The sequence below is a fragment of the Talpa occidentalis genome, unplaced genomic scaffold, assembly GCF_014898055.3.
Source record: "Talpa occidentalis isolate TD23 unplaced genomic scaffold, MPIMG_talOcc4v2.1 talOcc4.5, whole genome shotgun sequence".
NCBI lineage: Eukaryota > Metazoa > Chordata > Mammalia > Eulipotyphla > Talpidae > Talpa > Talpa occidentalis.
The window spans coordinates 27,538,438-27,551,101 of record NW_023604861.1 but is presented as its reverse complement, the minus strand read 5'-3'; the positions used below and the strand labels follow the sequence as shown (position 1 = coordinate 27,551,101).

At 33.4% G+C, this 12,664-nt stretch overlaps 1 protein-coding gene across 1 annotated transcript in view; it reads right to left on the bottom strand.

The window, feature by feature from the left end:
* The window catches only part of KLHL1 (kelch like family member 1), a 252,037-nt gene that overhangs the window by 73,952 nt on the left and 165,421 nt on the right, over window positions 1-12,664 (bottom strand). Inside the window, exon 6 of the mRNA XM_037528954.2 lies at window positions 4,219-4,405. Within this exon, the coding sequence (XP_037384851.1) occupies window positions 4,219-4,405 (187 nt within the window). The remainder of the gene's footprint in view (window positions 1-4,218; window positions 4,406-12,664) is intronic.

Genomic DNA, 12,664 nt, shown 5'->3' with positions numbered 1-12,664 from the left:
ACTGGAATAACATTTAGCTTCAAGATTTTTTTTTTTTTTTGCATTTACCATTTAGCTAACTGATTGACAAATCTCAAGCATAGTCATGTTGATTTCTACAAATGCTCATTTTGGCAAATCTTTTGAAGTGATGGGTGATTTCTTATCTTCTTCCAGATGTCATGCATATATTCATTGGTCAAATCACCCAAGCCCAAGCAAATTTCTTGATGCAGTCATGAATATTGCAATCCTTCAGAATTGTGCCACTGTCTTCCTCAGTTGCAGCAATAGCCTGAACAATAGACTCCTTCTCAGGCATAGGTTTTAAAAACTGCTATAACTCCTTGACCTATTGGTTTGATCAGAAAAGTAGTGTTGGAAGGAAAAATTGTCACTTTGATATCAGGATGAATATCACCAATAAAAAAAAAGGATATTCCAGAGCATTATCAACAATAACCAAATTCTTTAATGCATGCTAGTCATTAGAGAGTACTTCTTCATTTCTTTGGCATAGCAACACAGGGGGGCAATTTGTAACAGGAACTGGATCATCTATGACTTCTCATTGTTTAGACTACAGGAAATATGTATTTATTTCATATGCTTGGAAGCCTTGGGCTTCTTACTGTGCCAGATTACACAGTTGTTTTTTTTTTTTTTATTTTTTTTAAAGATTTATTTATTTTATACAAGAACTGGGGTACAGGCCAGATGCATGGGAGGGTGAGAGGATTCACCAGAGACAGAGCAGGGAACAGAACAGGCAGACTGATGAAATACACTACTGAGGGGAGCAGAAGGCGTGACAGGAGAGGTCTGCTGTTCCATGTGGGACCCTCGCCAGCTGGCCGGCCAGGATCAAACTGGTGCTGCAGAGGATGCAGACAGATACACAGTGCAGTGCTCCACAGCCTGTGCCACCAGGGGAGGCCCCAGATTACAAAGAGTTTTAATTTGTATCTCCAAGCAAGAATGCATCATGTCGTTTAAAGCCTTGAAATCTGAGATTGATTTAGTCATCTATTTCCAGAACCCAAAAGTTTCATCAATATTGAATATTTGCTCTGGCAAGTAATTTTTCTCCATAGTCATTTTATCTAGGCTTTCCAAAAACTTTTCAGCTGCTTTACATCAACACTTGCAGACTCATCACTCTCTTTAACAATTTGTAGTGAATAATAATTTTTGAATCATTTAAACCACCCAGAGCTATCAGTAAATTCAACAGAGCTGGGTCCAGCTTTTACTTTCAACATTACAAACCAATTTTTGCTGTGATAATAACTGACATTTATTATTTGTGATAATAATTGTGTTAAAGGGAATACTTCTGTGACTGATCTTCCATTCAGGTCATCAGAAGTTTCTTCATATCTTATCGAGGCCCTTCTCAAATTTTTGTTTGTTTTGTTACTTTCAGGGAAGCCAATCCTTCATATTTTCCATCATTTTGTTCTTGTTCAAGATCATAACTATGACGCCGGTGTAAAACTCTAGGACAACAGGCAGTAGGAATTGTGGGGCCACTGTCATATTTAAGAGGCCCTTTGTTAACCAAGACAGCATTATGCAGGACAGGGTTCTAGGAACATCAAAGATCACTGATCACTGACAGCCATAACAGATGAAATAATGAAAGATTTGGAGATACTGAGAGATTACTAAGATGTGACACAGGGTAGATTTACAAATGCCATTAACCTTCAGTTATAAAAGGTGCAATATCTGTGAAGTGCAATGAAGTGAAGTTCAATAAAACAAGTGATGCCTGTGGGTATCCTTTCATGGCTTGCAAAATAATTCTTTTGCATTCAAGTAAAATGTCTTACTATTGTTTGATGCGATTTGTGTCTAATAAGATATTTTCTGTCTTACTACCTTAAAATAGAAAATTATAAACAACTTCCTTTTGAAAAAAAAATCTGACATGTTATCTTATATCATCACATATGTTGAGGAAGCAAAGAATAGATAGAGGCAGAGAAAGACGGAGGAAGAATGAATGGAAAAACACATTATGTTTGTAGTTCTTAAAGCAACAAATTATTTGTCCTATTTTTTTTTAATCACTATAGAGAGCTGTGTGGAGATTTCTTGACCTACTAAACATAGAGCTTCCATATGATCCAGCAATTCCACTCCTAGGTATTTACCCAAAGGACACAGAAACATCAAATCCAAAGAGCACCTGCACCCCTGTGTTTATAGCAGCACTATTTACAATAGCTAATATTTGGAAACAACCCAAATGCCCAAAAATAGATGACTGGATCAAGAAGATGTGGTACATATACACCATGGAATATTACTCAGCATTCAAAAAAGATAAACACATGCAATTTGCAGCAACATGGATGGAGCTGGGAGGGCTCATGCTCAGCGAAATAAGCCAGAAAGAAAAAGAAAAATACCGGATGGTCTCACTCATAGCACGAATCTAGAAAACTTAAATAAGGGACCAGGAAAAAGAATAACTATAAGAAATAAAATATCAAAATCAACAAACAACTGTGAACCAGAGACACTCTATGGGGTTGGGGGTGGGGAAAGGAGGGCTTGGGGTCAAAATAAGGGGGTTGTAATTGTATGGGGAATATAAAAATAAAATTTAAATAATAATAATAAAAAATTCATAGTCCTGTTAGTTATCAGAAGAAGTCAAAATTAGTCACTGCTTTACCTTAATCAAATTATTTATATAAATTATATAAGACTATACAAATAAATATGAAAATATGGGTGAAAAATATATAATCCTGATCTAAATTAACTAGTGACATGTAGAGCCAGGTTGGAGATTAATATGTCAAAATTTTTATAAAATTAAACATATCTGGGGCCTCCCCAGTGGCGCAGCGGTTGAGTGCTGGGTTGCGAAGCTGCCTGCAGCCTCTGCAGCGCCGGTTCGATCCCCGGCTGCTCCCCGGCCACCGGAGGAGGGTCCCACATGGCGAGCAGACCTCTCCTGCCGCCCGCTGCTCCCTTCAGCAGTGTACTTCAGTCCTTTTGCCTGCTCTGCTCCCCACTCTGGCTCTGGTGAATTCGCTCACCCTCCTGCGCTTCTGACTGTACCCAGTGCTTGTATAATTAAATAAATGAATGGATAAATAAATAAATCTTTTTAAAAAAATAAATAAAATTAAACATACCTGTATATATGTCAAAAAACAATATCTGTCCTTTTAAACTGATAACTGTGCTCTTTTATATATATTAATACTCTAGTGCTCATTTAACTTGCTAGTTACTAGAAATCAATATCCTGGTAAATAGAAGTTAAATTTTCAAAAAAAAACTAAGTTAGTGAACACAATCTAATAGCCACAGAAATCTTGACAAACAAACAAACAAACAAGGAACATGTACTGTTCTCTGTTGATGATATAAAATAATTGCCTTTAGCTGCTATTTTGGAATCTCACTTCACAGTTGTTTAAGTAAATTTTGTTGTTTCTGAATTTGAAATAATAAGCTGCCTTTAATAGATGTTGAATATGTGATCAGGCTATTGCTTCTAAGCGTATATTTGACATGTACACCAAATATATTATGGATGATCATGTCACTTATTCTATACAAATGGGTGACAATTGTAACATTTGTCATGTATACTGGTTCAAAATGAAAGAGCCACATTAGAAAGACCGAAGAAGACAAATAGTTGTGGAGATTATCCCACTAGCTCTAGAAAAGTAAAAACAATATCTACAAATGTATGTGTTTATTTTTAAACAAATTATTCACTTCCTTCAAAAGGGCAAAATTGGTAAACACAATTAAATATGTAAAGTATACTTGCCACAGCTATACTTATTTATAATGGTTTATTTGTTTTCTGTTTGATATTTTGAACTCCTCTAAAACAGAGCTCTAGTCTTCATATTATTCACAGCAAATATGCTCCTGACACATTAGATTTCCTTTATTTAAATTTGAAATATAATTCTCAATATATGCAACAAATTAGTTTACCTCTGTTTTCTAAATATATTAAATCTCCTTTTCATTTCACATGAAGTCAGGTATATAATGTACAAGTGATACAGCATTTGAAGATGAATGATAAACAGAAGCAATGACTATAGATTGACAATAAGAGGTGTTCTTTAAGTATTTTTCTTAATCTTAAATCATAATGGATAAAACTAGCATTATCTGAGAATTGTTGATGAAATACAGATTGCAATCTTAAGATACAGACTATATATTATGTATGGATATTGAATTATTTACCTTTGTTGTTATCCATTCCTCCGACAGCATACAGAGTTCCAACTGTAGATTTTCTAGGTTTAGTTCTTGGACTTTGCATTAAAGTTCTTCTTTCGGGCAACAGATGGTATTTCATTGCTTCCAAAATGAGCTTTTGGCATTCCAGATCATTCTTAAATAATGTATGATTTTCTAGGTCAGCCAATATCTGAAAAATAGATAATCTTTGTTAATAATGCTTTTTATAGAAATGAGTACATGAGGCCAGTAGTTAAAATTTATAAACTTAAGGCCTATAGTATTATTCCTATATTGAGAGCAATGCAAAATGTAATAAGAATTAGTTGTACAGACAAATGATGATGAGTTGCACAGGCAAAATGCATGGCTTCCAAGAGAAGTAAAATTTATATTAATCTAATTATTATTTACTTTCATTTTGTTCTACAAAGTATAAAGGAACTTCTAAATACCCCCTTTTTTCATTGTCCTTTTTATGAAAGCTGTTTATAAATCCGTGTATTGCTTATGTTAGCCATAAACATGGCTAATACAAGAAATTAAATAAGGGCCTCCCCTGGTGGTGCAGGCGGTTGAGCACAGCACTTTGAAGCTGTCCACAGCCTCTGCAGCACCAGTTCAATCCTGGCCGGCCGGCAAAGGTCCTACATGGCATGGCAGACTTCTCCTGCCTCGCCCGCTATTCCCCTCAGCAGTATATTTCGTCAGTCTGCCTGTTCTGTTCCCTGCTCTGTCTCTGGTGAATCTTCTCACCTTCCCGTGCATCTGGCCTGTACCCCGGCTCTTGTATAAATAAAATAAATCTTTAAAAATAATAATTAATTAATTTTAAAAAAGAAATTAAATAATAACCATCAACAACTTAGGTCATAACAAATCTATCATAAATTGTCACATACTTACTTTAAAGTGGTTCAGGTACAGGTAAAATTCCTTTCAAATTAAAAATAAAATTAAATAGAAGTGGAAACAATCATCCTTATAACATTTATTTAAGCACTCAAGCAGTTGAACATATAGCAGGCAAGGGAATAGTTTCTATTAGTTAAAATAAGAAATTTAATACAAATATTCATCATGTAAGGCAACTGTGGGGGCAAGATGGGCACAGAGCAGGTTTTCTGATCCAGCAGACGGGTAAAGGAGAGACTTGGAGCCCTCGGTGGCTTTCTCAGGCTTTTACTGAGCCTTACATTTAGTGTGGCAAACAGGTGCACAGGAGGCAGGGGTCCCAGGGGGCCAGGAGGCCTGTAGGCCTCCAAGCCCCTAGCAAGTCTTCTCTCTGGGCTTTTCTGGCTTCTTTCTCCCCTTCTCTCTCCTGCCTTTTCTGCTTCTCCTTCTGCTTCTCTTGGTGACCATCTCAATACTCCTCCCATGGCCCACAGAAGTAAACAAGACAGCTTACAACAATGCAACAACTGCAGGTGCCCCATCAGGAAGGGCAATCCTAATGGTGGGAGGGCAGAAAAGCCTGAAAAACCATTTACCTTACAGCAACACAGAGTGAGACCAGACTTATTAAATTGTATTATACTTCTCTATTGCTGCAACAGGTTTTCATCTTCACAAATTCTTCTGTGTTCATTCTTTAAACACATCTAGGCTTTTTTCTTTTCCTCTGTTCATTTACAGATCTCTTTTTTCCTAGATTCTTTCAGCATAACACTGTTTTTAAATGAAACAGACTCATGTGTATATAAAATGATTACCTAAAAATTAGATTTTGCTTTTAAACATATGATGTACCAATAGTTTCCCCAATGGGGGATAATCATAGAATAATTCCTTTTACCAAAAAATATATGATTGGAAGTTTCTCAATATCTTCACTGTCAGTATGCTTTTACACTTAAAATAATCATCAAATTCATCCTTATAAACTATTATTTATTAAACATAAAGGAAATATTCTGTTGTGTGATTTTTTTTAATATAGAAGATATATCAGAAATAAAAATAACCTGAGATTCAATATGAAGGACAGCATGGAATATGTTAACAATTATTATATACAATTCTATGGGATTGATCCTTTGATCCTTATCAGCTAGGCAGTCACTATGCAAATATACCTTATCTCCCTATTACCTTGGTAGATTTTTCTCTGTGACAAGTTGGTATCGAGCAAATTATATATTGAATAGTAAAGTTATATCTGCAAAATGTAACATAGTCACAACATATGTAAGAGAACCTTGTATATATTATTTAGAACTGATATGAAAAATCAGAATTCTTTAGAAGTACTAAAACACTTATTTTCATTTTACATCTTTTAAAGTTTCATTAGCTTTATTACTAGTTTCACTTTGATTAGAAAAAGAAAATTAAGGGCAATTATTAAAGCAATGCATTTATTATATAAAATAAATTGATTGTTAGTGACTTTTAAATTGAACCAATGCTAAAAATATTTAGCAACATAAAATATTGATGAATATCTTAATCACGTATGCTTACATATAGACACACCTCAATTACAGTTTATTAGGAATACTTATATGAATTTACATCAAATTTTTGCAGTAAGTGGAAATTATGGCCCTGAAAGTATTGCTTCATTGAAATGCAATGTCATTTAAGCATTAGATTCTGCATTGCTTTTCTAATCACCAAATTAGAAAAAAGAGAATAAATTTTCATATCAATCCAAAGAATTTTCTTTGTAATTTATCTCATGTGCCAATGAAAATAACATTTTTTGCTCACAAATATTTTTTTATTTTTGTATTTATTTTTTAAATTGTATTTTTATTACAGTATCATTGATTTGCAACAGATATATGTAATCACACCACACCTACAACCAAAGCACCAAAACAGTCCTCCCTTTGCTCTCTACATCCCATACTCCCCTTCTTGTAACCTCAATTTTTCAGTCAGATTTCTTGGATTTGTTCTGTCTATTTCTTTGTTTAATTTTCACATATGAGTAAAATCACCTGGTATTTGTCTTTCTCCTTCTGACCTGCTCCATTTAGCATAATCCTCTCCAATTTTACCCTTGTGATCACAAAGGACAAGAGTTCATTTTTTTTTTTTTTTTAAATACTGAGTAGTGTGCCATTGTGTATATATACCACATCTTTTCAATACACTCTTCTTTCCTTGGGCACTTCAACTTAACTTGGCTATTGTCAGGTTTCTCTGCACTAACTTGCATGTATAGATACTGTCCTAACATTGTAACTCTTTCTCTTAGGCAAACAAATAAAATCAGATGCATAGATTTACTTGTATTCAGACCTACTCTTACTTCAAAGAGAGGATGCAACTCTAATTTTACAGTTGAAGTCAGAAAATATTTACATTATATAAATTTGTATTATAGTCTTCTTAAAAGATAAAGTAATGCTATTATAAAAATTATATCAGCATTATCCTCTACTGTTAGTGGCTACTCCTTAAGTAAGAATATTACTGCACGTAAGAAGACATACTCTGAAAGGTAAGGTAAGGGATAAAATCAGTACAAAGCATAGTAAATACATCCATCTAGGTCTATTATCTGGTTAGACAGTCCATTGGAAAGTGACATGCAATATTAGATACTTAAAAAGATAAATTTAAACTTACAATGGACAAAAGAAAGTATGAGCTCTCTAACTCTTTATCCTTGGGCTATCAAGGTTATGAAAACATTCTCACATTCATAACAGTGACAAAATTTCATATACCTCATATTACTTCATAATATTTCAAACTTCTGTTTTGCTACTGGGTATTGTGTTACAAAAAAAAAAAATCAACCCACCGAATTTGAATCTATAAAATAAAATTGATTCCTATTAGAAATGATAACCTTTAGAGAACATGTGACAGTTTCATACATAGTCTTTCAAGTGTTCTACTTGAAAAAATGAATAAGATAAATGAAAAAATATTATCTTACGTAAGGTGTGGGAAAAATTACTTTCTAGTTCAATGTCTTATAAATAGGTCTGATACAAATAAATATTTCCCAATGCTTTTACCAAGCAGTTTCTAAGACATTCCACAGGAAAACAATAATTCAAAGGTACCCTCTGTGCTAAATAAATCCAGAGCCTATTTAATAGGATAAGGTACTGGTGAAAGAAGAGAGTTCAATTTTCACAGAACTTGGTAGCAACACAACAGATGATGAGCTGATAGGGCTGTCCAATTTCTCAATGGAAAACATACACTATGTCAGGTCTAGAGATGTTTTCTTCATGTTTTCTCTGTTACAGATAAATTTTTCAAAGCAGAGAGGGGAAAATGGACAATTACGCTAAAAACTTGACACTATTATTTAGTTGGTTCACCAGTACTTACAGAATTTCATCATTATTTGTGTATCTGCTACAACTAAAACAGCCTAAATGTGTGTTAGATAAATAATCTCAACTGTATCAGTTGATATCAGTGTGCATCCTGAAAACAGCTTATTGATATGAGTAGATACATACTCAGATGATATTTATAGTCACGTTAGCATCAGTTGAAAAATATTTTAGCGAGTTAGAATCTTGAAATTTTAGACAACTACAATATCTTTCAGTCCTTTCTACTGTCATAACCACCATTTTGGCTAAGCTATTTGAGTTTATTATATTATTTTTAAATAAATAAGAAAAGTTAATAGTTTTTTGTTACATCTAAGCCCTCATTTCAAAAGGAAAAAACCAAATTACTAACATACTAAGCCTTATATCAGATACATCTGAATGATTCCTGCTCAAGTATTTGAGGAAACAAGAAAAAAACAATCTTTGAAATAAGGAGTAGGTTCATTAATTTTATTCTGAATACAGAAATATTTGATCGCCTTAAGATGAAAAATAATTGGTTAAGCTGGCAGAACAAATAGAGAAAAATAATGATATGATCAAAACAAACAGAGCTCAAAAAATTATTCAAGTGGTATTTCTTATTAGCCACAAGTGAAATGGGCTTTATGCTGCTCTAATTTATGATCACACTTTATTTATTTAATTTGTACTTGCTGTTCCACAGGTCATTTGAAAACAAAACTTCTATAACTTAAATAAGGATCTGATGTCATGCATGAACATAGACAGGATCCAAAATAAGATTCATTGCATCCTAAGTAAGCTCTGGATATCTAGTGCATGCATGAATTCATTCATTTTGTTCCTTTATGTAACACATGAGTGAAATCTTACAGTGTTTATCTTTTTTTCCATCTGACATTTCACTAAGCCAATTACCTTCTTGGTCTATCCATGTTATTGTAAATGACAGAATTTTATTTTATTTCTTTATTTATTTTTTATAGAAGCCTAGTATTTATTGTCAGCACCTATTTTGTGACTAGTACTAGAATCGCTTCTGGAAACTACAAGTTCTCCCATCATTAATCTATTCTTCTCAAACCCACCCTCCTCCCTGTCTCTAAGAAAACCTTCCTTAATTTACTTATGTCTAGGCTATATTCAAAAGCATGTATTACTTTCTTATTTTTGCAAGATATTATTAAACACCCTCAGAGTGACATGCCAAAATTTCTATACAACTTGATTTTAGTTGCACACACTTCCCAGTTACCTAAGCACACAGTAGTCTATATTTCATATTTTAGCTCTTTTGATCTCTTTTCTTCTAACTAGAACATGCCCTTGAAAAACATAATATTGGTAGTACTTATTTTCCTTTGGGACTCCTGCTGAAATACAACCGAATCTTCAGAGTCCAGTTTAATTTTTATCACTTTCATGAGGACTTACCTAATTGTTGAGGTCACAGTTGGTGTAATTTGTTTTTATAAGTAACATCAGATTTAAATCAGCAGTTATCTGTGTAATCACTAAGGGTTTTACACATAGTAAGTCATAAAATTGTAGGAAATCAGAAAATGTGGCTAGAACCCTCTGTTGGATACCACTGACAACTTTATAGATTCCTAGAAATTGCATAATGACTATCTGATTGATTGCTTACAATCATTACAGTATCTATTAATTTATTTAAATAATTTATTCAATATTGGTATCTGAAAATATATAGGCTGAAATATATTCAATATCACATCTTAAATTGCATGCAACAATTAATCATCTTCATTAATATTTATGATCTTTCAGAAACATCTTAATATCTAAATTTCTAAATGATTTATTCCAGATTTAGTTGATGACATGCTTGTCTCCAGTCATCATTAATAGCAAAACTCCAATACACAAAAACTGGGCTCTTGGACATTACTGTATGGTGATTTGACTCTCAACTAAGAGGAATAAGTTAAGATGTTCTGTTGACAATTGAAACACATACATGCATAGTTGAACTTAGTAGTCCTCATTGTCATTCTTTCTCCTACATTGACTTAAGCTTCTATTTCTTAGTGTTTTATGTATTTCTTTACTTGCATTTTTATTTTAAGTTACTTCCATTGTAACTGATACAGAGTATTTTGTAAAAAAAAATATATATATATATATATATATATATATATATATATGTGAGTAAATAGCCCCCAAACTTGCCCTCCTTCCTCAGATCCTTTGACAATTCAATCCTTGTTCCATGATATTTCTCTTTGGTAGTTTCTTTTCTTAGCAATCAAGCTCACATCCAAATCCTCATCAAATATTCTTTATGACAATGTTGCTTATGATTTGTTTATGAGAATATTGCTTTATGACCCTTTCTTTCTGCAATTCCATTTGCTTTCCAAATAGTGCTTTACTGATTGGTATTCTTCACTCATTTTTTTTAATTTTTAAGAAAAATTTGTAATTTGATTCTTGTATTCAGTATAATCAATCATTTGCAGAATCAAACTATCACTACACAATATCCTGAAACACATGCATTCATTATTTGCTATGTTGCTGTCTTGTTTCAATTCCCTTATATTACAAGAAAAACTATTTCCTAGTTTATTTCCTGTTTTTTTTTTTTAATTCAAGCTCTTTTCTCACTGTACCTACATATTAGTCTTTTATTTTGAAAAGACTGTGCTATTTAATACTTCCTAAATGAAAAATTTCTTTATTGTATCTTTAATGTGATTATTTCATCATTGGAATATCTGACTCTTGGTTGAAAGTATTTGTTTTCCCCTGTTTTTTTTAATGAACCTTTAAAAATATCTGTCTTTTTGTATACAAATGAATCTCTTTAGGACTGAGACATGATCTGTAGTTTCTGTATTCATGATATAGTGCTGCATTTCTTTTATTTATTAGTTGCCAGTATAATAAATACTGTCATTATCTTACTTATAAATCATTATATGTTACTGTCTCAATCTTAAATATTAACTATTTGAATATTGAATATGAATTTTGTTTAGTATTTTGTATTTAAGTTCTTTTAGCTCTTTCAAAAACATTTTTTTAACTACATAGATTTTTTTAAGATTGATTATTTATGCATACAAGAGCTGGGGTACAGGCTAGAGATGCAGGGGGATGAGAGGATTCGCCAGAGACAAAGCGAGGAACAGAACAGGCAGACTGACTGAACTACACTGCCGAGGGGAGCAGCGGGCTAGACAGGAGAGGTCTGCTGCTCCATGTGGTTTGCTCCCTAGCCAGGGATTGAACTCGTGCTGCAAAGGCTGCGGACTGCTTCATAGTGAGGTGCTACCCCTGGTGCCACCAGGGAGGCCCCCAAAAACATATTTTTGATTGGAAAATACAAATAATAGCAATTGGTAAGTCATATTTGCTATCTTAAGGAAGAATCAGACACACTCAAACCAAAAATAAAATCACATTATTTGAGCTCACATATCTATATCCTAGTTACCAAGACCAAGGTCAATCTCCTAAGGAAAAAAATATGTTAAAACCATGCAATTATTAATAGATGGTTAAATTTACTTATATTTTATGTAAATGATTATATTTCAACACCAGTTTCTGTTATTTGAAATTAATGGACTGTATTTTAGCCAAACAGGGAACTCAAATAATCATAACCATAATTCAAACTATCTTGTGATACATGAAATTCTCCTGAAATAATAAAATTTAATTGAAATATCCAGTGTTATTCTGCCTTTCTCTATGGCTTTCTTATAAGAAAATTCCCTGAATTAAGAAGTAACACAACTCCCACAGACCAAGAATAGCTAACATGTCAATGCACTGAGAAGAAGTGCCATTCTCAATTATAACTTCCTTGAAAGGGATAAATCTGCAGGTGGTCTATACACTCTATGTAGAAGTTATTGCTGTAGGCTTGTAAAGGACATCTGGTACAAGAAAGGTTGAGGATTCTTGCTCTGCTCTCCTGTATTTTATCTAGAGAAGTTAATTATTTTTAAAGATTTATTTATGCATACAAGAACTGGGGTGCAGGCTAGAGTTGCAGAGGGTGAGAGGATTCACCAGGGACAGAGTGGGGAGCAGAACAGGCAGATTGACTGAAATACACCGCTAAAGGGAGCAGAGGGCAAGACAGGAGAGGTCTGTTTCACCATGTGGGTAGATCCCTGGCCGGGTCCAACTCCTGC